Here is a 26,596-nt window from a genome sequence, read left to right as displayed (position 1 = left end):
TTTTATTTTTCCTTTTTTTTCATTTTTGACTGAAATATTTCATCAGTACCCAACATTTCTGTAAAAAAGTGAACACTACCCTGTACACAGTGGGACACGCTGTGCTCCTTCAATCTTCTTAGACTCAATCAGATTGTTTTGTGAATCAACTTACTAGAGAGAACTGTGATGCAAAGAATCAATTACAAAACCTGTCTGAACATGACAAACATGTACTGGACAATTGCAGGACACTGTCAATCTAAGCTATTGATGGACAGATCTGTTCCCCAGGTCTTGACTTAGGCATTCATGAAGTAATTGATTACAGAATGATAAACCTAGACGTAAGAAATATGTGGTTCTATGAGGTCTGAAAGACCACTAGATGAAGTGTGAATACTCCCTAAGCACAGGTCAAAATCTTGTACGGAAGGCAAATCTCACAGAAGTCTAGTTAAGGAAAAGATGCAACATGTCCTTAAGGTGCATCCAGTGATAACCTATCCACATGATCCTGATAAGCAGAAATAGCAGCCACAAACTTTAGGTGTGGATGGGAAACAAGCATTATTTAGTATTCCCAGCACCACAGAGGCTGAACTCTACACTATGTAACATTGATTATCTGCACACCAGTCACAGAAACATTTTCATACAACAGACACACATGGCCTCTGTCAAAAGGGCTCTCACATGCCAGGCTGACTCAAGAGTTGCAAGTCCAGGAGGGTGATAGCTGTATTTCTGGATTGTGACCATGGCAATGACAAAGTAATCTGCACACAGGTCCAGTGTAGAGCTACCACGTGGACACTGTAGTTGCAGTTTGAGACAAAGTTTTTGACTTTGAGACAAAGCAAACAACAAAAGTAAGAAAACTGCTAATCAAGCCAGTCTTGCTCAATTGGACAAACAGGGCCCTAGCCTTGACAGGATCAATACCTGTAAGCCTAAGAGGTAAGAGGTAGATGCATGTCATGGTGTTCTTGCATGCTTTGCAGCTGGGACTGAGGAACTTTCTGGCGACTACACACCAGATAATCCAAATCTTGCCGTAGTGTCAGGCGATATAACTTTTTGCAGGGAGGCATCAAGGAGTTCCCCAGCAGTAGGCTACATGTCAGCAGGTTAGAGCAAAGAGTTCAGTGTGACTAGCAAATGAGAAAGCAAGCTCCCAGGTGTGTGCCATTGTCATAGGCCTTAAAAAGGGCCCTGTTCTTCAGGAAAGTTGAAGGAGAGGTACTCATCAGGGAAACCAACAGAGATAGAGGCATCCACTAGAGACATGCTCTCTGTAATGGCCAGGTTCCACTATGGTCAATGAAACTGCACTGCATTGCTGTGCAAGGCCCCACGTGTAAAAGGAAAGCTGCATATGCATCATAAGCTCTTCACATAGCCACTTCAAGCAGGAAAAGCAAACAGGGGCATCAGAAGCAACAGAAGAACTTGGTTGTAGCATCATGGTTAGGGACCTTATGCAATCCACAAGGAGGCGTTTTTTTATTTCTGTTGTAGATCATAACTAATGTTTTTTTTCTTCTTTTTTTGTAAACACTGAGTGCTCCTCAATTTGAAAAACAGGACATCAACATCACGTTACAAGCCACGCAAGGGTCAATTAGAGCCGCCTCTGACGATTTTAACTGAGGCATGAAGGGCTCATGGACATAACAGGGCTCTACACACTAGGCACAATTTGCAGCTGCCTAAGCTGATCATGAGAAAAGCCAAATATATTTCTGCAAGGTGCAACAAGCTGTTGTAACTTCCACTTGATGCATGAGATAGGGCTCCTCAAGGATCAGTGGACACTGCTAAATCAGACAGGTAGTGGGTTAGCTTCTGAGTTAGGGTGTGGAGGCTAAGCCACAACTCAGCAAAAGTAACAGCTACTGCAAAATCTGAGGGGTTTAGGCCTCAGCATACTTCTTGGAGGCTTCGTTTGTGCTACGCAACTCTGTGGACAAAGACAGTATGCAACAAAGCCTGTGACTGGTCGGTAAAGAGGCATGATGTGAAAAGACGGCTTTGAGGAGCGCTTTGGCAGATACGCCAATATTTCACTGTGAAACACGTTAAAGGTTAAATAAACAACGAGTACCTCCTAAATGTAAGATATTAAGTCTACTACTATGTAGTGCTAACATGTAGTAAGCACCAAAACATACAGGTTATTTTATATTTAGGTGCACAAAAGGGTGAAGTTGGCTTTGTATTCACCAACTTCTTGCTCTAATTTTTCCAGCCCACCTTTAATGGTTTCAGTATTCTGGACTCGCACATCACCATAGTTAGAACTGTGATAAATTGTCATGAAACTCATCATAAAATCTCGTACTGCCACCTGCATCAGTGGAGCATCAGCAAAAGGCAACATGAAGCCGCAGAAAGTATGCAGGCTTGTAAGCAACCCTCAAGAACTTAATTTCACAGGAAGTATACTGAGGCCTTTATGGGTAACCTCTCTGATAGGCCACAGGAGCCAGCAAGCACGATTTTGGCTCTGTGAGGGTCAGGGGATGTAGTAGCCACTACTAAATGAGTCACTGGGCTGTATGAGAGCAATGCAAGTTGTTAGCTTCTGTCACAGTGAGAAGAAGAATGGAGACATATAATATGCAGGATATTCTGACCTGCATATAAGCAAACAAGCAGTGTTCATTGTGCTTCGCACTTAGAACAGAAAAAGAACTGCGATAATCTGCTTCTACAGAGTCAGCTATATGAACCATGACTTCCATGTCAGACATTGTTGCAATTAAAGATACAGCACAAAGATGATTCCTGACAGGTCACGTCTTCTTCCGTGCCTGGCGGAGTGTAGATTCTGCCCATGATCTAAAGTGTTTCCACAGCCTTAGTCAGTTGAGAGGGCTCAGGGAGGTCATTTATTGCTGGAGAGGTATGTGCACACACGAGAGAGAGTGCTCAGGGGCGGCCGGCCTGTACAAACATCGGATGTGGTGTCGGCCTGCGGGACACAGGGGGAAGTGGTGGCGCATGGTCCCAACCTGATACGCTCAGGGGCCAATAGAGCAGGAAGCACCGAATCATAGTCCACATAGAGGCTTATGTGCGCACACACACACACACACACACACACACACACACACAGAAAAACACAATGGAGAAAAGAAAATAAGGGCACAGGGAAGCTGAGAGTCGCAAAGATAAAGACGAAGACTTAGTGCTGCAAAAGACCCAAAAGAAGAAAACTGTGTGCCAAAAAGGGAACGGCTTGAAGAAAGAAAGATAGAGACAGAGAGACGCCAGTACATATGAGAGAAAGACAAAGCGAAGGAGACAGAACGTGAGAGACGGTGAAAGGGAAGGAAAGTAAGAGGGGAAGGTGAGGAGAACTAGTTCTGCTTCTCTAATAAAAGCTAGTAGCTATGCACACCTCTGCCTCTCACTTTTACCAAGAGCGCAAAAACAGGAAGCGCCGTGCATCACAAATAAACACAGGGAGCAGAGACAGGGTCGCCGCAGGCACAGAGGATGTGATCTGCACAGCGCGCTCACAACTGCGCTTAAACCACAGAACCACCCCCCCATCTCTCTCTCCCTCTCACACACACACGTGCATGCACCCTTCCCCCCACCGGAGCTTTATCACCGCATGGTCAGGACTGGTGGGAGCAGTGACCACTCCCCCTCCCCCAGCCCTCTTTCTTCCGTTGGTCTCGGCTGCTGTCGCCTCCACGCTTCTATTCTCACAACAGCTGTCACCACAGGGGCCCACGCCAGCCCAGCCACACGTCACTCGCCTCTCGCTGTGGAAAATGTTGACGGTTTGTGACCTCCGCTCCTCCTGATAACGAAGATATCCAACACACACATAGGCGTCTGGACAAACACTCACACTCACAAACCAAACACTCCATCCTTTCTATCTTTCATCTCTTGCTATGGTGAACGCTGTTGTCTGTTTAACTGGCTTTCCAACTTGCTCTGCACAAGTTGCAGGGCTGTTTCCACGAAGCAGAGACAAAGGCCTCTCTTACTCTCTTTTAGAGACCTTCATATTTCAAACTGTCCTTTAACCATACTGCATTACCACCATAGTACAGCTGGATAACTGGAAAAAGTTGGAGCAGAAGGGGGTGGAGCATGAGCCAAGCATGGAGTCCAGGTAAGCATTCAGAGTCAGAAATAGCTCCAGCATCACAATGAGATGATCAGTCTTTTATTAGCAGGTAGTACAGGCACAGGACTACCACAGTGATAAAAACCACGACTTCAATTTACATGCTCAGACTTCCAGTGCCAACACACGTCAACACACATGCTGGCATCAGAGAGAAACCTGAGCCATTGCCCAAGCAGTGATGTGTGGGTAAGTCTTTCCTCCAGCACCTCACACCCTGTGGTTCCAAGAAATTGGTGTACACCTGCCCAGCCTGACTTAGAGGAAGGAAAAATAATAAGCTAAATCAACTCTTACCTCCAGCAGGAATGGCAGCACTGGCACAAAGGTCTTGGTGCTGCCGGAAAGTAGGATGAGAGCTCTGACGCAATGCAACCGTAACGGATAGTACCGGGAAATGGGCACCAACCTATACGCCAAACACAGACACATACAAAGAGACCATTCATTAAAACAGAGGTTTAAGGAAAGTCAGCCTATTAAACACCATCCTTTGAAAGATGGAACTATTGGAATTGTACCATTTAAAGAACTCCAGATTGATCATTTAAAAATACATAGCCGAAAAAAGGATGATCCCAAACACTCCAAATAAACTTCTGCAGCCATAATGAGTCAACAGATGAAACTAAATGCAACACATTCTCTAAAAGCAGTCAACACTGCCACCTGCTGGTAACTCTCACGCAACTGTGTCTTTGATTATAACATCTATATTTCTTTTTTCATTCTATGTACACTATACTTCCGTACTTTCATTAGTGTGTGCATGGTATGAATAGAATACTGACATGATTACTTCAACCTGATTACTTAATGAAAAAGCATTAATTAAAATGTAGCTTGATAAATCAGCATGATAATGCAGAACATGGAAACATGTACTGATATACCGAGTACAGAGTACTTGAGTATCCATGCACATCCCTACTGTAAAAAGCTATGCATGATTTGTTATTATGACATCTTTATTGCTTATCCTTATCAAGCTCTAAATACCAGATTCCTCATTCAAGCAACCGTTAGATGAATTTATTACTTAAATATAAATCATACAAGTCTTAGAATGAAATATGGACAGATTCAGTAGACTGTACTCACTTGATGCAGCCGACGATGACTTGGCACAGAGGGTAGATGAGTGGCTCCAGCACTTCACTGGGGTAAACAGTGCTCAGTACTCGACACCACAGATACAGACAGTGCACAAACTGCCAGTTATACACTGACTGATACGTCTCCTGCAGATGCACACCAACACAACAGAACCATCAAAACAGCAACAACTTGCACGGCTAACAGGAAGTATATTTCAATATGTGGCCAAGACTTGGTTTTGGTGCTTAAAGATTTACTTGAAGCCTTATTAATGTTAGATTAATTACCTTCTTCTTCATGTTCATTGCGTTTCGTAGGTGGATGGCGAGCTGTCTGATGTAGATGAAGCTGTGCTGGTAAGAGACCTGTGTGTCCAGAGAGTACATCTCTGCCAGGGTACGCTGCATGAAGTTTATTATGGGGAGCGAGTTGGGAGAGGTGAACTTGCAGTTCTGTACGTAGGCAATGTACATTTGCTACAAAACAAAAAGGAACATTTAAGACTGACTGATGTCGAAAAATGCTGTACTTTGCATTACTCACCAGTAGCTGTTTAAAGTATCTGCCCAGTACTCTAATACAGCAAACAGAATGGCATTAAATGTAATATCCACAAATTAAGATATCACTGGTTTGTTAAAATGTCCCCATTTCCCACTTTTAGAGCCACAGGACATTCAATCATTACAGGATACGCCTACAGTATTGTCTGAATGCCTCCTATATTACTCTAAAAAAAACGGCTAAATGCGACATTTATATATGCATAAATTCAGTGTTTTTGTGATGTCACAAAAACATCAACCTCCCAAAAAAATATCAGACATTTAAATTTTTTTCCAAATGCCAAAATGTCTTCCAAATGCAAAAAACAATACTGAATATAAATTATAAATGCTGCTTTAATGTCATTATACATTGTATTCTTGCACAAGTTAGGAATAATGAAGCACAAGTGAGTGCAAAGCTCTCATGGTAGCTGTAGTTAATTATGCAAGTTATGTAACTATTCTCATTGCTTGATACATATAATATCACACAACATTTCTCCGCTTTTCAAGCCCCCTAAAAATGTAAACTACTGATGGGATTCTAGTATTTATGGTAGTTTTGTCCAGAATGTAGTTCAAAACACTGCAGAACAAATGCTTAAGTTTGTAAGCAGAGAGTATTTGGGGGATAAGCTAGAACTGACCACACAGAGAATAAAATGCCCACAAGCTGTTTAGTTTGGGGCTGTAAGGACTTGTAAATAAGTATTAATACTGACTTTTTATCTTAATGCTAAAGTGTTTGAATTTGTGCAACAACACTTTTCTAGCATCAGTGCTAACTGCTCACAGTCAAAAATCCTCTGCTAAAAGCCTCATTGCTCAAATGATTTTTTGCTCAAATCCGATCTCGTTTAGGTAAGCGATTTCACTTTAATAAACATTAATTTGAATTAATGCGAATGAACTGGTGTCCTAAAACGACCCACATGCGCACAACCTGTTCGGTAGTGTCAAGTGAATGAATCACGTGCATCATCAGCACAAATTATTACAGCAAGACGAAGGTGAAAAAGTTGAGATGCGGGGCTTTTCCACCGTTTACAGGCTTTAACTTCTCTTTGGCGCTGTTGCCATAGTAACACTGAATGATGGTGCATGAGCAGGGGAAAAAACATGTATCGCATGGCCATGAATCGGATAAGTATCTGATCTAGGACCACATATAAACGTGGCTTAGATCAGATATGTTTGCTCACACAGCCCTGAAAATATCAGATCTTAGTCACATTTGGACAAAAAAATTGGATTTGTGCCACTTCAACCTAGTAATGTGAACACAGCCATATGTTAGTGTGAGGCTATGTCAATGTTGATGAATTAACTTTTATAGAGCACCTTAATGCGCAAGTAAACAGATACTGCATTCAAGTCTGAGATGACAACATCCAACGTGTGGCAAACAAATGCTCTAATAGTGAGGATTTAGCTCTTTAATTATTATAATTTGAATGAAGGGCTTTGCTGGACAAAGTGATTCACTTCAGTGGAGCACAGAGTGAAGTTCATGCATTAGTTTACTGTGTTTTGCTATGCACATGAAGTGAAGTGAAGACGGCATGTATAATGCTTGTTAGATGTTTATTCAAGTAGGTTTCACGTGGTTTAGCTTGTGGTTGTAGAGAGTTATAGGTTTGTAGCCTGCTGTGGTTAGTGCTGAGCTGTTTGTATTTTCTTCATATGTTTGCAGAGCGGGCATCTACTAATCATGAGGTGTGTGATCTGTGGTCCATGTTAGTAAACATCTTTGTTATTCACTGATGATTTTGATGCGCATATGCGCACAGAAATTGACCACTGCCTCACTTTGGTCATTAAAAGTGCAGAAAGGTCAGTCCTCTGCCTGTCTGTGCTCTCAGTACCTCAGAGTGAACCACACTGTTAATGTAGTTCTTAGAAGCTGTTCTAGCATTATTTGTTCATCATTCTTGCATTTATTCAGCTTGTAAAAAGGTAATTATTAGTAAATATCATTATCATTCTCCACAACCGCATGTACCACATGCATTTTTCATTATTACTGTAGGGTTTAAAAAGGAAGTCCAAATATACCTGGTCTGTTTTGTTATTGTATTTTGAGTCTTGTTTCATGTTACTGTATTTTGACTCTTGTTCCATTTCTATGTTTTAAAGAAATGTGAAGACACTGTCTAAAAGAAATTATCATTAATACTTGAACTACACAGGTAGAAAAGAGCCATACTGGCACACCAACAGTTAGACATTGGCCCTTATCAAAAGGGCTTATAGTTTAACCCAACTGCAAAATGAGCAAATGAGCTCTGCTGAATCAATCTGACAAAGGCTTGACTTGCAGTTAACTAACCTAAACTATTAACTACTAAGTATAAAGATAATTAAAACAAAAAAACATTAATAATAATCAGTTGTGGACATGGCAGTCCAGTACAAAAGTGGATCAGCTTATTTTATATGCATGTTGGTTTAAACGAATCTGCAACTATCATGCATATATGTGCCATTTTCATATTACACTGTGCTTTTGTTTTATACTACTGACACCACCCAAATAATAATAAATACAAAAACCCAGCTAGCGCAGAAGTCTCTCATACACTGCAATAAAATGTGTTTAATATGTTATTTTTTATTATTTTAAAAATACTCACACTACATGTATCATTTGATTGTATTATAAATCTCTTTAATTTATTCTTTAAATTTTGTTTATTTCACATTCTGTTCTTTTAATGGTTGTAATTTAAACACCACAAATCTGTCAGTAAAAGGAGCAGTGAACTCACTGCTTGGCCTAAAACTCCTTCTCTGAGCACAAACCACTGAAGGTCGTCATATCTTTAATTAATAACTTTGATAAATTTGGCCATTATCTCATGAAATTCTGGTTAATACTTTAATCATACAGGTACAAACCAGCAGTACTGATACACACTCAGGTAAAGATAACTGCATTAAACCCATGCTGAGTGTTTAAAAGAGGGGTTTACCTTAAGGACAGGGTTCAAATATATATTCTGCTTGTGGCGACAGATCTTGTTCAGAGCCAGGAAGGCCAGCACACGCACCGTCTCCTCACCTGTGCTCCACTGCTTTATTAATTGCTAGAGACAGAAAAGGGAAATAATGAAAGCTTTGTTTTAAATATCCTTCAAAACATCTCGCTCTCCAAAGTATGGCTGCAACTAAACACTGATAGAATTCTTTCAAGCATAAACAAAAGTTACTGTAATGATGTTATAATACAATTACATGAATACATATTAAAACAACATAGAAACCTCTCAAACAGAACAGTAGGGGAAAAAGTCCAGAGTGGCAATATATTCATTCAGTGCTTACCTTCAGCAGCTGCCGTCCCTGTTTAGGCAGACACAGGTAGTATGGCACCATCTGGTTGGCATGGCGAAGAACTGCAGCTGTAACTGTTGACTCGGTTAGGCTAGAGAGGAGCTGTGGACACATTTGGGTGTCATTTTACTTTTCTACATGTTAAATAATGCAGCTATTTTTTTTTTTTTTGGATGATTAAGAGGCAAACAAACAACAACTTTAAACGAACCTGGACGAGGCCACTTAGGTACATTTTAATGTCAATCTGATTTTTCTGCCACCTGGGACTTGAGGAAGGCAATATTAATCTGCAAAGACAAACGGATAGATAGAGGAGTTCGCATAATGAACTGCAGCTAATATACATCACATGAAAACTGAAGAATTATTTCAAATAGCAGTAGAAACAAATGACTAATGGTGGAAGGAAGCCACTTACTTCTTCTGGTCTTTCTCGGGAGCTTTGAGATTTAACAGTTTGTTCAGGGCACCATGCATATCCTTTATGCAGAGCAGGATCAGTGCATTGAATACTGAAAGAAATAAAGATACATGTAATTCTGGTCGACATACCACAACACATATTCCATCTGATTACAGACAGGCACTTACTTGAACTGTCTGCCACAACGTAACGACACTTATCTTCACTTTCTCCTTTTGTAGTTGCCACTGCAGCCTTGAAGGCTTGTGTGATGTCCCTTATCAAGCGTGCAGAAGAATCTTTCTGCAGAGAAAGACAGGAGAATTTGTCCAAACAATTAAAAAAAGGTCAGTAAGACATTTTTGATCTTCTAATAAAACATCACAGATCAGAAAGGTTTCTGAAAAAAGTGAGCATTATCCTGTAATTACGGGTGTGCAATAATGTTTGTATGTTTGAGGTTTGATGCAACAGACTAGTAGTACCACACTTAAAAATAAAATCAAAAACTGCAATTAAAATGATTATTTAACAATTCACATACTGCACTAAATACAACTAAACAGGCCTGATTATGATTTCTTTGTGAATGAAACATGCAGCTGATCAGTGTTCTTTAAGTACTGATGACATCCATGATATGCTTAATAATCTGACTAATAGCTCAATCGGAATAAAAATACGTCCACGTAAACACCTCAATCGGAATAGTCTAGTCTGATTGAGGCCATTCTGAATACAATTTCTATCCGATTGAACAAGGTAGGTAAAATAATCCATTAAATAGAAGAATAATATCTGTGTTAACGCCTGAATCTGATTACACTCCAACCGGAGGGTGTACGTACGTTCTGCGTGTCGTGTCATAGCGAAAGGTTTATACCGTTCACCATGGCGGAGCAGAAACTGGTCTGCAGAGGAGACGAAGTTTATGCTCTGAGTTTTAAAAGACAGCGGTGGGACAAACGTCCAGCTTATGTGTCTCAGGACACGACGTCTTTTCTCCACTTCCTTTATAAGTACATGTGAAGTACGTTTTTCTGAGTCTGACATCAGTTTAAAGTGATTAAAAACACAAGCGTGTCAACTGGAAACTCGTCTCATGCCGAGTGAACCTCACGTGATGTTCGCTGTCATGGTGACATTTACTGTAAGCGCTTCTTCATGCATGCATGTCATTTTGCATCGCATTACTAGTAGTGCACATGTAAATGAAGATTTATCAGATTGTTGAGTAGAGTGTGCATATAAACACCTCAGTCTGAATCTGTAATCCGATTATATTCAATCGGATTGGCAAACATTTTTGCATGTAAACAAAGCCATTGCATTGCAATTTCTCACAATGATAAATGCTGTTATATGACCCACCCCACCTGTAATGTTATCAATACAAGCATACAAACACCAGCTGCATGCTTCCAGAGGCTATGGCCTTGTTCACACATGCCACTGACATGTAACCTAAGTGATCCAAATAGAAGTGGACAGCAAGTACAAGTGTGTACAGTGCACTAAGGGTCTCAGAGACACATTACGATACGATCACTCAAACCACCTTTGGAGGTAGTCAGGGATACATGATTTGGGGTCAAACAATTTTTTATTTATTTATTCAGGGCCAATAATGATCACTGGTTTATCAGGGACACCAATAAATTATTTTTGGGGCAGATATTCATTAAGCATAAATTTCATGTTTGCAGTGTAAACATTTAGAAGAACGCAACGCTCAACAACTACTCAAGTTACACTGAAAGAAACATTAGCACATAAAAAATAAAGTGCTTTGAGCTTTAGACACTATAGGCTACAAAACAGCACCTTCAACATTTAAGTTACCTTTAAGATAATAAACAGATAAAATATCAAATAGCTTTCACTGATGTTTAATAGTCAGTAACATTCTTTTAAAAATTAAGCTCAAAAAAGAGGCTCAAAAAAAAACTTTAAAACAAAAAACTTTGCACAATTTTATATAGAACAGATGCGTAGTATGAGTCACTGACAGTGTTGAAGGGCACACAATAAGAGAAGAGCTTGCCTTTTCATTATGTGAGTGTAAATGAGGAAACCTAGATTTAACTAAAAACTGCATAAAGCCTACACTACCCAAATACATAGAACTGTAAATATATTACTCACTGTAAGTATCTGAGCAATTGTGCAGTAAAAATGATCACTACATTGTAAAAAGCAACACTGATGAGGGAACATGAGTGTTAAGGTTGTTGTTCAACCAAAAATGTGATAACAAGCAGCAGCTGAATGTACTGAGTGTATTAGATGTTTTCTGATGATGACCTAATGGAAATGGCTCCTTTGGAATTTTTGGAAGTAGCCAGCTGTGACCAGAAACTATATTTACATAACCTATTCATTAAATGTAAAACAATAGGTCAGGACTTTATAAATAATTTACTGCTTTCTGGATTCTTGTCTGCATATTTGGCCCACTAGAGCTGCGCTGTAGGCATTTGGATTCATAATGCCTATAAACTACTACAGAACACAGCTCCACATACAGAAACCTCACTGTCACCAAACACGTGATGTTTCAGGTAGGGTTCGAGCTGCATGCATGAGTCACGTTTGTCTGGCTATATATCATAGCGCATGGAGCTTTTTCACCTTTTCCTCTCGCTGTGAGAGTAAAGCAGGCACTGTTCCATTCCCTCCTTCGTCTGTCACAAAACCAAAAAGCGAGTTTGAATTTACTCGACATGGAGCGGGACATGCTACAGAACTGCCGGTTGGTTGTACTTGCCCAGTTTCAAACAATCCAGTAATGCTGTAGGCGAGGAATTGAGCCAGACTACAGAAGTGTTTTTTGCTTATCGCGGTTAGATCAGTTATGCACATAAACAATAAAAAGCAATTTATCGGCAAGGAAGCAAGTTCATATACCGATACTGCAAAATGCTTAAAGTATCAGCAAAACCCAAATATTACCTTGAGCTCTGCTCTCCACTCCTCAATCATCTTAGCTGTGACTTTTGTGCTCTTGTCTGCAGACTTCTTGGCCTTTTCAGTCTTTTCATCTGCTTCATCCTCATCTGAGCTGGCCACCTGATATCACATAAAAAACTTCCAGTTAAAAGTCAGCTGTGAACAAAGGTTGATTTTAAATGTAACGTCTTTCTTAGAAAACACACCATGATTCATATTGTATTATATACAGCAACTATATACATTTGCAGAAAAAATGTGTTCTCTGCAGAGAATGTGCAAATTTTTAAATCCTAAAATCAACAAAAGATGTCTTCTGACATACACATATATACATACATACATATACACAGATATACACACACACACACACACACACACCGTTGCTGTCTGAAGAAAACCTTGTATCTCCATTTTTGGCATTTTTCAGTTTTTGACATAATTTGAAAATATCTGTTACTCTTTACACTGTAAATTTTATGATGAATGGCTGAAAAGAAAAGATTTTCTTTCAGGACTGAATTATATTTATACATCTGAGGATCAGGATACATGCACAGGCGTCATGTGCAGACGTTTACATAGGAGTCTTCTAATATACAATGTGTGCACTAGGGGGCAGCGTTCCAACCGGAATGTAGAAATAATGCTTAATTTTTCTTTCTATTCAAGAATTCATACTTGTCTCACTGTTTTCATAATATGTTGAATATGAGCCATATAGATAAATAAACACACACTATATCATCTGCCTCCTCTACTTTCACACCAACCATCTCCATGTCCACCTTCACTATATATATATATATATATATATATATATATATATATATATATATATATATATATATATATATATATATATATATATATATATATAGAGTTTAGGCCTCAGCCAGCCTCCAACACTTCTGGACAGCCAACAATTCATATTTCATCTGATGCACAACAACACATCCACACAGCTGGGAGACTGACAGTGTATATAAACTGGACCCAGACATCCTACTGTTCTCAATGAGGACCAGATGAGGTCAATCCTGTCACTTCCTAATTGGCTTCTTACACAGTGGATAATCGTACTGTTTGTAAGAGTTACACAACAAAAACGTGAACACATTACAGGAAATATAAATAATCAGAACTGTTCAGCATGACACAGTGCACTTTCACCACATAATTCATTTTTATGACTTCCGCATCATTAGTTAGTTGTGGCAAATATACTGTAGAATTAAAGAACAGGATAACATGGCAAGAGAATGATAACGCTGCATAGATAAACAGCCTAATTTTTAAAGGCACACCTGACAGACCCAGCCAATACAGTGGAATAAAGACATGCCTGTAGTTCAGTGGGGAGTTTGTGGTACTTCTGTTCCTCTTCATCTTCTGAACTATCTATGTCATCAAAATTCAGAAGCTTCTGGTCGTTCTCTTGCAAAAACTTGTAGAACTCCGGATCTCTGTCCTTTAGTCTGGAGAGCTGGTCTTTGTGTTCAGATGCCTTGCCCTTCTTTTTAGACCTTTTGAGACAGGAAAGAACAAGAATTTGAGTAACTAACCAGTCATCTCCTAAAATGTACAACACACTATGGCAGATATAGACAACTGACAAGTATATATAGACTAAAGGCTTTCATACACTGGAGTCAGTGAAGACTGAGCTGATGCACGTAATACCACCTGAAATGTGATTTTTGATTACATTAATATTAGTATTTTAATATACCATACAATACTTTTTTCTACATCTACATTTAGTGTTTATAAATCTATACATTAGCAGTCACAATATGCATGTTAATATTAATTTTCACCAATATAGAGGGCACAAATTATTCTATTTAAAGCTCTATTCAAAACAATCTTATATTAACTTAATATTATATAAACATGTTATGCTAGGTAATGTCATTTGGAAACACGATAGCAGATGCTGACAAGCTTGCCACCCGTGTGTCACATATTTCTGAGTGGATATCAGAAATTGTTCTAGAAGTAAACCAAGGAAAAAACTGAAATACTGAGCCTTGGTAATAAATTTCAAAGAAATATGCTTTATGAGAAGCTCGGCTCTGTAGCTTAGTACACCAAACCTGAAGGATGAAACCTGAGCATAATCTTAAATTCTGAGCTCTGTTTATCCCGTAAGTAAACACAGTAACTTAAGCTCTTGATCATTTGAGACATATTGCTAAAGTTTAATTTTTCAGTCTAAGTGATGTAGAGAAACGCCATTTGTTATAAGCATAGTTTATCACTGTAATGCTCTTTAAAACACACATAAAATGCAGCAGCATGAATCCTAACAAAAAAGAGACAGCTCCTATTTCACCATTCCAAGAAGAGTGCAGCCGTCTGTAGATTTCAAGACAGATTTTAAAGTTCTTTCACTAGATTTTACAGCTCTCAATAACCTTAAAGCACCTTGGTACCCATGTCTCTCTGTTTATGTACCAATATGTGATTTTAGATATGCAGATACCACAGACGCTACATGCAGAAACAATTGAAACTATCTCTTTTGGTATTTTTTTTTTTTTTTTTGATTCATTGACTTATATAAGTTTAAGTCAATTAGTTAAGACATTTTTTTCTATTACTGTTTAACTTCAACACCCATCTGTAAAACACTTAGTGCTTTTCAAACCAGTAGCTGCTCAATCTCCTCCTGCTACACTGCAAACCCCACATAAAAAGCAAAAACTTACTTCTCCTGAGATACAGGCTGCTCCTCTGATCCACAATCTGGAATCTCATTTTCAGAGTCATCACCCTCAAAAGAATCAAATCCAGACAACAGGAACTCATCTACACTGAGATCCTCCAGCTTCCTGCAGCACAAAACAATATGACAGTGAAAAGGTGTCACAAGCATAAATAGATAAACATGATAAAAAAGGAACATCTTTAGCATATAAGGAACCTAACATTTATCCTTGTATGTCCTCCAAGAATTGTCTGAAGCCTGTTTCATCCAAATGTGGATTAATGAAAAATATGATATTTCCTATTTAGCTATCCTGCATCTGAACCAAACCAATGACTTCTGAATTAGGTACTTAGCTGTACCAGGTGTGGAAGACTGTGGCTGGAACTAGACTCTGAAGGAAAGTAGATCTCCAGGACCAGAGCTGGTGACCGCTGCTCTAGCCCTTTATAACTGATAAGTTTCTGACCACTAAACTACTCTTGGCTGGTGAACCACTCTGAACCTTGCAGTGAAAAGTGCTCCTAAACATTAGCAAACTATTGCTAACTAAGCCATTAAACTGTTTATTAGTCAGCAAGCAAATGCATATTAGATTGTTATTTAGTGCATTGGTGAACTTGCTCATGTACAGTTAAAGCTATTAGACTGTTGCCGTCCCCTAACTATTCATAAATGGTCAGTTTCTGCAGTAGAGTCCATCAGCACATATGCACTCCCAGCGACATGCACTCTCAGCTCCAGTGACGTCACGTGAACATGCACTCTCTGCCACAATGGCAGAAGCTGCTCAACATTGCTTGTTGGGGAAAAAAAAATCATAGAACCCATTAAAATTGTCTGTTGATTCCTGGTTTCCAGTGGTGGTTAATGGTATTCTGTGTTTTCCTGATGGGTTGATATCACAGTGTAAAGGATTTTGATCAATTAATCAAGTGTTTGATCGTTTAATCAGATGTGACTGATTCCACATGTTTCCTAATGGCATCTAAAGGCAACCATTAAGCCAATTCCTGTTAGGAAGCAAAACCATCAGGTTTTATTCCTAATAGCCCTGCAAACACAGTTATGTTGCCACAACGTACTGTTTTGGCACCCATAACATTGACTGCTTGGTGCTTTCTACATTGTCACATCATTGAAGTGTAATTTCTCATAAATGTAAAGACAACGCTGTCCTGGCAACTTTCTAGGAGGCTGTGACAACGTTAACTATACTTTGTCACAACCTCCTAGAATCCTTAATACGTTCTTTTTAATCACCATTACAGTTTTTGATAACTGATTCCAACTGATTCATGGCTTTCATGAGTTTCAGTAGTTTTTTTCTTTTTTTTCTGTGAATAAACCTGACATTCATGTCTTATTGCCCTGGTTTTACTGTGACCGTTTCCATATTTAATTACCTTATTTATTAGTATGGCAAAATTAGTCTACTGTACATTCAGTGGAACTCTTGTTGATGTTCATGTTTTGCTGTTTTTCCTCATAAAACTGACAAAAACACTGACAGAGCGTGCAATGACATCACTGATGTCTTCAGCAAATTCACTCTTGGCTGAATTTTCTTGGGTGGCAAACCACTCTCAACACTGCAGGGACACTCATGTCTAAAACCCACCAGCAATGTTGTGTCTGGCTACTATGCCAGCATTGTCCTGCGACATATCCCCAATCCACTATCATGTCCAAAGCAATACTATGTTCAGAAACTGACCACTGATGAACTGACCAATGGGGAAGAAGGTGATGATACCGTTTCAGTGAAAGCGACAGGAACTAGGAATCACAAATATAGCCATTTTACTTACTATCCAAAATCACTACAGAACCTACGCGTTTCTGAGTTTTATATGCAATGTTTATAAAAGTAAAATAAATCTGGAAAATATATTTTCTTTGGGGGCTATTTTGCCATAACACCCTGCATGAATCCCTGTTATTAAGGGATTTAAATTAACGGACCAAAATACATTTGATGAATTTTTTGCTTAAAACAGTGTGTCAGACATCAGGCAGCCTGCATCTAAGCACTTCATTCGCTTTTAGAGGCTTTTATCACCATCACTGTGAACAGTTCTGACTCGTTCAGCTTCTTCAGAACTGAGTAATTCACACAAAACCGCTCCGAACAGTTTTCACTTTACCCATTAAGTAACGTAAAACTGCTGGTGGAGTTCCCCTTTGAGCTTTACTGATTGCCCGTGAAGTATCCTTACAAATGGAAAAAATATCAATAAACTGGATATTTGACGTTTATTAGGCATTTTAATGGAATAAATCACAAAAAAATAAATTAAGCGTCCCTGAAATTTAAAGCTCACGAGTTTGGTTTCCACGTTAGCGCGCTAGCTGGTATTAGCAGCTAGTAGCTACTTTTGGAAAAACACTCAGACATTCAGACAGCAAAGTTTTAATCTTGTGAAGTGACACTAATCTCTGACAGCTGGTCGCCACTTGTGCAAACGAATTACTTACATATTTAAAGAAATATTAGCTCAAAGAAGGCTCACCTCTTGTGTTTCCCTGCCATGCTGGATCACCAACGTGCGTTTTGGACGCCGTACCCACAATGCCCTGCTGCATTCTGTTGATCTTTTGTGTCACGTGTAGTTACATCGCGAGAAAACTGAAAAAGAAGCTCAAGTCAGGAAAACGAACTCGGCAAATTTTACCATTGTTTCCCACGAACTTTACTTTGTTAGTTACGTTTGATTAAAACGATTCACTAGGGAACGTCATCTCCTCTGTTTTACTCTGTGCTGCTGAGAGATTCCATGCGTTCGTTCGGGGACGTACAACAGAAAATTATGTTTGTTTTTCCGAGGCTATCTAAGGCACGGAATTATAAGGGAATATAAGGGAATGTAAGGGAGGGAGCTGTGTGTTTTTGACGCGACATGCCGTAATCGCCTGCATGTCAATCGCATATATGTGACTCGTTTGCCGTTATAGTTATGTTAGCTTAAATAGAGTACATCGTTACATTTTGGGCATCATCCCTGCCCGCACATAAAGCTGGAGAGAGCTCTTCACAGGAGGAAACACGCGCTGTCAGTCAGACACAAGCGACGTCGTCAGGTGAGTTTATTCGGGGTTTGATAGTCTGTAATGAAACAAGGCTGAAATCAGCTCCCTGTTTGCCAGCTTCTTGCAGCAAGGGTTCGAATTTTCCCGTTCCACCTTAAACGGTGGTGCAGCAGTTACATTCTGACAGAATGAAACTGCTGCACCATTTAAGGTGGAACGGGAAAATTCGAATAAGAAGCTGCCTTCGGCTTGTAATGAAGAAGCTTAAGCGGTTGTCAGCTAGACAAATGTTAAGAAATGAAAGCGCTTGGTTGCCGGTGAGGTAAAGTTAGTAAATCTCTAAGTCTCAAACCTAATGGTCGCGTCTGCCTCTCTTTATTGCCTTTGTTCAAGCTGTGACAGCATCGACAGTCTGCTGGTACACGGCTAAACATAACCAGGAAAGAAACCCAAAAGAAAAACATTCTATTCATTTTAGTTTCTACCTGGTGTCATTTTCAGTGCTTTATTTATACCTCACGCTGTTGCCACCAGGCAAGCTGGTTTAAACACTGGTTAGACCAGGCTGTTAGCTTGCTGCTAGCTAGCTTCCCTTTATCCTTTTAAACTAGCTCCAACGGCTAAACGTGCGTCGCTGCGTCCGAGTAACAAGCTGTAAAGGTGTATACATACTGGTAGCGATAGCTACGGCAATTTAAACAGACATGTTTCGGGTTATAGTTTTTTTTTTGTGTGTACGGATACAAGACGGATTTCAAGTAAACTGTCCGCTGCTCTTAAGGTGGACTGGCTTAGCACCATGAGAGATACCTAGCTACCTAGACGGAATCCCATTTTTTTCAGCGACATGAATTATGTGTTATATTTGGCCGGCGTCGTGTTAGGTATTTTCTATGTAACAGCTATTTAATAATTGCAGATGAATGTTTGTTGTAATGGTATATACCACCGGTCGGGCCGTTCCACCTTAAAATGTGATGTCAGTGCTCAGCGCTCGTACGGTTTGCATTTACGTCAACAGCATACAAAACCCCAAACTAAAGGGGCTTATACATTTTTCATATGTCCTGCACGGCTCAGCTGCTGGACGCTACGGCGCAGAGCTGGCTCAGTCTGCTTCATGCGTTAACAGAGGACCGAAGCTTAAACGAGCGAGCGTCTGTAGTGACAGGTAAGACAACGCGTTCCCTTTGAGTGTTCCCTCTGATGGCTGGGTGGGTGGAGGGGGGTGTTGGGTGAGGAAATGCAAGAGCAAGTCCTCAGTCCTTTTAAACAGGACTGCTGGGTATCTGCATTGCTGTGGTTCACACGCAAGAGGAGACGCGCATCAGCCAGTCTGAGCTGCTGAAACGCGTTTATTTAGTGCATCTGTTAATGTTAATGCTGTAGCTCTGAGAGGAGCACGGTCTGCTGAGTCAGATGGAGGGGTGTTGCTGTATAGAGAGTGGGCATGGTAATGAGGGTGTCTGCACAGTAAGTACTGTGCAGTGTGTTTGAAGTGAGAGTGCACAGGGAATTTTTACTATTGCGCGCAGATAAGGTCCTCTTCTTAGGATTTCTGTTGGGATCTCCTAAGGACACTCAGGAAGTATCACTTACACAAGCAGTTTTTTTCTCCTCACCAGTTCTAATGGAAGAACTGATAAAGCCGTAACAGGCCAGCTTGTTTGCATTTTTTCCCCTGTGTTTGACGTTAGAGAGAACAGAGCAGCTGTACAGGCCTTAACCTGACCGTTCAAGTGCAAGTACCATTCTGTTCTGCTCCGTGTGCTTTACACAGTACATTATTTAGGTTTTATCAGGTTTCGCTGTGCAGTGGCGGATATTTGGAACCAAAGGTTTATCGGGACCTGAAACCCTTCAGTCATTTTGTCCCAGGCTACACAACTGGTCATTGTAACACTTAAGCCTATTACACTGTGCACCTGCACTGTGCACTTTCACTTAACTGCATTATTCATAATAAAAGTACAGCTAAAATGAGTATACCAGCACCGTGTTACCTCTCTTGTTGACTAAATTAAATTTAATGAATGCCAATGTGTGCAAAATATCCCTATTAGGGATGCACAGATGGTGGGTTGATGCAATATCTGATAGTTTACATGTTGTACATATCTGTTAATGGTTATCCATAAAAGAGTATAATATAGAAACTGGGCATAAATCCTGATTTCTGTATTTATTAAACTGAAAACATATCCACAGAAAGCAATATTTATTATAATTGTTATGTTTGGGACCATACATATTGTGGCCTTTCTTTACATTTCTTTGCCAGTTCATTCTATCACGTTCATTCAAGCCTGTAAATTAAATATATTAATGTTAACCCTACAGTTGTGGATCAAGCATCCATTTTCCATAATAGTACTCTCGATGGAGAGACAAATGTGTGTAGCTTGTGGAAACACACCCAACACTAGAGTTTCCAGTGTACAATCATGCCCATCATATGTTTGCTCAGCTATTGTTAAAGCCAGGGTGCCAAAGTGCTGTTGGTAAACCGAAATGCCAGCAGTCAGTAGATAGAACCTGTAGATTTGACTGAAACATGATGTTGCCATATATAGAAAATGAAACAAGCAAGTGTCTGTGTCCAGCAGTAATTGGGCGATTGTTTGATTATTTTTGTAGCACAAGACCTTTAGTCTGTCTGCTTTCCTTTTTCTTTTTGCTCTGCTTTTATAGCACTCTGCAGCTGGTCTAGCTGGAGGCCACCATTCTGTGTGCTGAATGTGTAGGCTAAAGGACAGTTGAGCAGTGGTGTAGCAGCAGAACTGAAAAAGCTGGCTATTTTTTTGTGATTCACAGGCATTATGCAATCTTTTTGGATTAATATGTTGGGCTGATGCTTTTAATGCTGTGTATTTAAACTCTTCCCCAAAGACCCACACTTGTGGTTATATAACCTTTCTGTTGGGCTGCTTTTGTTTAGCATTTAGCTTAAATGCATATAGGCATACTTGGCAGTCAACCATGAGCCATTATTAGAGCTAATCTTCAGTTTGGACCAGCAATATCTGAACTTGGTCAAAGACGAGGGACAAAAAGCACCTCTACATTAACAATCATTTCTGCTAGTACCCTTATGGAATTATAATAGTATATTAGCACTAACTTAACAGCGATTTACATAAGTTTAAAAACTTTTTTTTGGCCTTTCTAGATTTAACAGTGGTGTTTGAAGTTTGTGAAAGACATGCGTTTTATTTGAAGTTTGTAACAGGCCTTAACATATCTTCCTTGGTCTATAACACTTTTACAGTCTCTTTCACTAAACAGCCCTACCATGGAGCTGCTGTTGCCCATCTATTTCTAACATCTGACGTAACTGCATTAGTAAGGCCACTTACCGATCTATTACTGCTCTATTCCAAAAAAATGCTCCCACCCATGGAAAAATCGCTTCTTGACTGACAAGAAAATAACATCTGTAAAAGACAATGAGTCTCCAACAGCATCCAACATTGATTGGCCCCCATAACTCATTAGCTCATTCAAATATGTAGCCTCCATGATCAGACATGAAAACCTACTCATTTGCCGTGTTTAAATTTGGGGGGAATTTGGGGGGAAAAACTATTTATTCCTCTGCTTTTCTTCTAAAAAGGTAAATTTACATGATTTTTTACTTTTTCTTTCCCTGGTTAACTGAATGTCTGTTTATTGATGTTAACTCTTATGTAGACTTGAATGACAGTCATATGACTGGTGCTTGATTTGCATGGATAATGTATCTTTTAAGCCAACAACCATTTTAGCAGCCTTTTTCTTCTTCAAATATCCATTTATTAATGTTAACTCCTATGCATACTCAAATATCAAAATTACAAGAAATTGCACATCCCTGTTGCTTGATTTATATGGTTAATATTATAGGTTTACCACTCAACTGTGAGAACCCCACACAGCGCAGTCCAGATTTGGCCTGCTGATGACGTAGGCTGCTTGTCGGTTGTTGTTACAATCACTGCCAGTCTTGTCTCTTTAGGATCAGAGCCATCAAGGACAAGGACCTGGTTAAGGTTTCTGTTCTATATTAATGAGAGTGAATGCTGATTAGGCATAAAGGGAAATGTTGCTCTCTTGTGCTTACAGTTGCTGAGAGTGAAGCTCAGGCAGCAGCGGGCCTCTGAGCACAGCGCCATGATGGAGGGGGGCATGCAACTACTGAATCGAGATGGCCACAGCATCTCGCACAACTCCAAACGCCACTACCACGACTCCTTCGTGTCCATGAACAGAATGCGGCAGCGGGGGCTGCTTTGTGACATTGTCCTGCATGTGGCCAACAAGGAGATCAAGGCGCACAAGGTGGTGCTGGCTTCCTGCAGCCCCTACTTTCATGCCATGTTTACAAGTAGGTTATTTTCTACATTCTGTTTGGGCTGTTTTGATGTTGAATAAATGTAGCAGTGAGGAAACCGTTTTGAATATATTTCGCTGAAGATAGAGCACACTGTCTTAATTTGGTAGCTAAATATCTTCCGGGCCTCTCTCATTACTCCATTACTTTACCCAGCCATCTCTGTGTTTCCCAACTGCATAAGCGTATCCAACTAATGCAATCATACTTGCATTTAACCTCATTTTCACAATGGGTTTAATGTCATTGGAAACGTAACAACAAAACCTCATTTGTCACCAGTTATGCGTATTGGAAATCTCAAGTTCATCGTTATTGTTACACTCCAAGCCTTCCTATTTAAGTTAGCTGTTAATTTCAATCTGATATTAAAGCTCACTCTTGTTTGTTTGTGTCTCACAGCTAGCTCCGCTTTCTGTTGAATCACTTCCTGCTTTACTTCAACTCCCATTATGTTTTCCATGCTGTATTCTCTTCCCTTTCCGGTCTTAGGTCAGCAGGTGCCGTGTTTTTCCTATCTGTGCTCCTCTCCAGTGCACCTCAGGTTAGAGTGTGATGGTATGTCTCAGGACAGTGTGGGCAGAACTGTACTATTCTGAATTTACCGTACACCAGTGCAATTCACAACAAGACACATTTAACTACTGATTTGCATTGTAATTTTGCAAGTTGGTGTGAGCCAAAGCAGCATTCCACTTATGAATCTGTTCCTCAGTCACCTGTTATTGGTATGTTAATATTCTTTTAAAATGCTAAATGGTTTGGAGTAGGGGTGCACAGACCATTTTAAAATAGTTCTGATTTATATGATTACATTGCAGCCAAATTGGGCAAAGACTTTTTTAACCATAAGTGCCTGAAGCCAACACTTAGATGATGTTTTGGAATCTTGTCACTGTAGGCAAATTTGCTTAAAAAACACTGTCATCAGACAGAAATTTAGATTAGGCCAATTGTCAATCCGATATTTGATGATGTATTTATCAATAGCGCAGATGCAACCCTACAGGAAGAAATAAAGATTTTATTGTAACCTTAATCAAGTGGATTCATTATATGAATATTTATTATTGACAATGCAGATGTGCATTAAAAACATTGACTTTGGTGCACCCCTGCTTTTTATTAGCAACACAGATAACAACTATTTGCTCTTCAACAAGACAAAGTGGCATCTTAATTTCTTAAATCTTAAATGAGAAAATTTGTTGCCTATATTTAAAAACAACTCAAATACAACAGAGGCTTATGCATAATGTTTAGGGGTGTAATGGTTCACAAAATTAACAAAATTCAGAATTCGATACAAGACAGTCATGTCATGATTTAATACAACAAAATAAAAAATGAAATAAGAAATATTTTAATGTTTCTGTGTTCAGTGTATTAGAGCATTTAACATTATTAAAGTAGAGTGTTTTTAAAATCAAAACTACTTTAGGGTGCCTATAAACTAGAACCTGTGCAGCACCAGAAAAGCTGCACCAGTGTATTTCAGTGAGGATGCTGCATCAGCTATGTCGGACTAGAAATGCGCCTGTTTGCAGTGAAAAGGTGCTTTGTTGAGCTTCAGCAAAGTTCAAACCATTTCAAAATTTGCTGCAACCGTAATGACGCAGAGGCACATCAACCAATAGAATTGTGCAGGCAGAAGATGGAAGAAAATCCAAGACTGAGAAGAGTATTGATGCTGTGTACTCTTTTCCTGTTCTATATGACTTCTTTGCCTTTGTGGCTGTTGTCTGATTGGCTTTGTGTATGACCATCACCAAAATTTCCTTTCGATGTCCCATTTTTCTTTGTTTCTAGTACAATTGTTTGCTGCTGGCTTTCAAACTGCACAAATTTCACCCAACTCCAGCCGTGTACACACCTTCTAGACAGATCTGCAGGCATATCCCTTGCAGTGTCCTATTCTGATGCTCTAGCCACATTAGCTTTAGAGTAACATGCTATTCATGATGTAACAATCAACAAACAGTCTGATATGCTACAGGTTTAATATTTAATGAGTTATGCACTGTGTTGTTACATCCTTAATAATTATACTATAATATGTTTTACACACTAGTGCACTTTTTTGGGTCACAGCATTTATGTTAAAAAAAAAAAATTGGTCGAACATTAATTAGATGAATTAAGTGACCCTCATTTGTCCCACAACGGGGAAATTTCACCTCCGCATTTGACCCATTCCTGCAGTGAAACACCACATACACGCTAACGAGCACACTTGTCCAGAGTGTAGGCAGCCCTATCTGCAGCGCACAGGGAGCAGTTGGGGGGGTTAGGTGCCTTGCTCAAGGGCACTTCAGTCACGTACTGTCGGCTTGGGGGATTGAACCGGTGACCTTCCAGCTTGTTCCCTAACCTCCAGCCCACGACTGCCCCATATTGCGTATTAGGTGCAAAAACTATCCAATTCTGATTGAGCCTTCCTAGTTATGAAAATTGATTACTTTCTAGTGTCAAGGAAGATTTTGTGTCTGTTCTGTCAGGCCAATAAGTCTAATACCCTGGTACGTAATCTCTGTCGAGTACTGATTGTATGGAAAGCAGTCAGTAACGAGCACTCAAAATTGTAAATGTGAATGGAATTCCTTTTTATTTACTAAACGGGTTTCCTTCAAAAATGTGACTGCCTGATAATACGAATTATAAATTGAATTGTTTAATATAACCTCCATCAGGCTTTAGAATCACCATGCTTTCTAACTACCTGCCAGCCTGACCGTCTGTGTCTGTGTCTCTCTCTGTCTCTCTCTGTCTCTCTCTGTCTCTCTCTGTCTCTCTCTGTCTCTCTCTGTGTGTCTCTGTGTGTCTCTGTGTGTCTCTGTGTGTCTCTGTGTGTCTCTGTGTGTCTCTGTGTGTCTCTCTGTGTGTCTCTGATTTTGCAGACGAGATGTCGGAGAGCCGTCAGACGCACGTGACCCTGCATGACATTGATCCGCAGGCGCTGGAGCAGTTGGTGCAGTACGCCTACACTGCTGAGATAGTGGTGGGAGAAGGAAATGTGCAGGTACACATTCTTTAGTAAAGGAACTTAACATGGTGGAAGAGGAGTGTAATCTTTTGAGTAATTAATTCATAACAAATAGGCTTTGTTGATGCATACATGTTAGAAAAACACTTGAGCCACTGTGGGTGCTGATGCAGATTCACTGCATCCAGACTCATAACAGTCCAGCTGATAACACGAAGACTTTGTGTCTCTCAGATGGAAATGCTTTAAGCGGCACGTTCATGCGTCACAGTAACGGACATAAGGACTAGAAGTTTACCCAAAGTCCTGAAAAGTACATTTTATTTCAATTATTTTAAGTTTGCATTAATTATGTTCATTAATAATGACTATTGTTTTGGAAAAAGAAATAGGAAATGGTGACAATACTCTCTAATCAACATCTTCATTTTATCTGTTGCCCTGTACATGTTGATGTTTATATTTATTTATTGTATATGTTTGTTTGTTTATTTATTTATTTATTGAAATTTTATAATGTATTTTAAAAACTGTATAATTAATTCTAATGTAATGCAAAAAAATGAAAGATCCAAATACAAAAAAATAAAAAAGCAAGAATAGAGAACATTATGAAAAGAAATTTGAGGGACTACAAATGTTCAATGCCAGCATTTCTAGCTTTTAGTCAAAGTCAGCATTTTGTTCTTGGTCCCCATTTATTTAAGTGATTTCTGTCATGATCTAAGAGAACATTTATAATGCATATCTCCGCTGTGGCTAATCTTCTTGGTCATATACGCATGCCGTGTGAAGACCCTGCTGCCTGCAGCCAGTCTCCTACAGCTGAACGGGGTGAGAGATGCCTGCTGTAAGTTTCTCCTGAGTCAGCTGGACCCCTCAAATTGCCTGGGCATTCGTGGCTTTGCTGATACACACTCATGTAGTGACTTGCTAAAGTCTGCCCACAAGTACGTCCTGCAGCACTTCGTGGAGGTATCCAAGACCGAGGAATTCATGCTGCTTCCACTCAAACAGGTAAGGAAGGACAGTAGA

The 26,596-nt window shown here is 39.7% G+C and overlaps 2 protein-coding genes across 3 annotated transcripts in view; one reads left to right on the top strand and one right to left on the bottom strand.

Annotated features, from left to right (window-relative positions):
• Positions 1 to 17,712, bottom strand: part of noc2l (NOC2-like nucleolar associated transcriptional repressor) — a 47,508-nt gene extending 29,796 nt beyond the window's left edge. The window contains exons 1-12 of the mRNA XM_017709298.2: positions 17,693 to 17,712; positions 15,181 to 15,303; positions 13,812 to 13,992; positions 12,470 to 12,586; positions 9,706 to 9,820; positions 9,533 to 9,626; positions 9,323 to 9,401; positions 9,103 to 9,213; positions 8,751 to 8,864; positions 5,518 to 5,706; positions 5,234 to 5,373; positions 4,430 to 4,541 (exon numbers count right to left, since the gene is read on the bottom strand). Of these exons, the coding sequence (XP_017564787.1) occupies positions 4,430 to 4,541; positions 5,234 to 5,373; positions 5,518 to 5,706; positions 8,751 to 8,864; positions 9,103 to 9,213; positions 9,323 to 9,401; positions 9,533 to 9,626; positions 9,706 to 9,820; positions 12,470 to 12,586; positions 13,812 to 13,992; positions 15,181 to 15,303; positions 17,693 to 17,712 (1,395 nt within the window). The remainder of the gene's footprint in view (positions 1 to 4,429; positions 4,542 to 5,233; positions 5,374 to 5,517; positions 5,707 to 8,750; positions 8,865 to 9,102; positions 9,214 to 9,322; positions 9,402 to 9,532; positions 9,627 to 9,705; positions 9,821 to 12,469; positions 12,587 to 13,811; positions 13,993 to 15,180; positions 15,304 to 17,692) is intronic.
• Positions 17,713 to 17,823: 111 nt separating this feature from the next.
• The window catches only part of klhl17 (kelch-like family member 17), a 21,697-nt gene continuing 12,924 nt past the window's right edge, over positions 17,824 to 26,596 (top strand). The window contains exons 1-4 of one of the 2 annotated variants that reach the window (XM_017709278.2): positions 17,824 to 18,260; positions 22,311 to 22,572; positions 25,476 to 25,597; positions 26,357 to 26,578. In XM_017709278.2, the coding sequence (XP_017564767.1) occupies positions 22,359 to 22,572; positions 25,476 to 25,597; positions 26,357 to 26,578 (558 nt within the window). In that variant the 5' untranslated portion in view covers positions 17,824 to 18,260; positions 22,311 to 22,358. Of the gene's footprint in view, positions 18,261 to 19,186; positions 19,381 to 22,310; positions 22,573 to 25,475; positions 25,598 to 26,356; positions 26,579 to 26,596 lie in introns of those variants that run through there. The other variant, XM_017709286.2, reaches the window with a different exon arrangement.

The sequence above is a fragment of the Pygocentrus nattereri genome, chromosome 9, assembly GCF_015220715.1.
Source record: "Pygocentrus nattereri isolate fPygNat1 chromosome 9, fPygNat1.pri, whole genome shotgun sequence".
In the NCBI taxonomy this organism is placed as follows: Eukaryota; Metazoa; Chordata; class Actinopteri; order Characiformes; family Serrasalmidae; genus Pygocentrus; species Pygocentrus nattereri.
The sequence above is the reverse complement of the archived record's forward strand: the minus strand, read 5'-3'. Positions and strand labels throughout refer to the sequence as shown.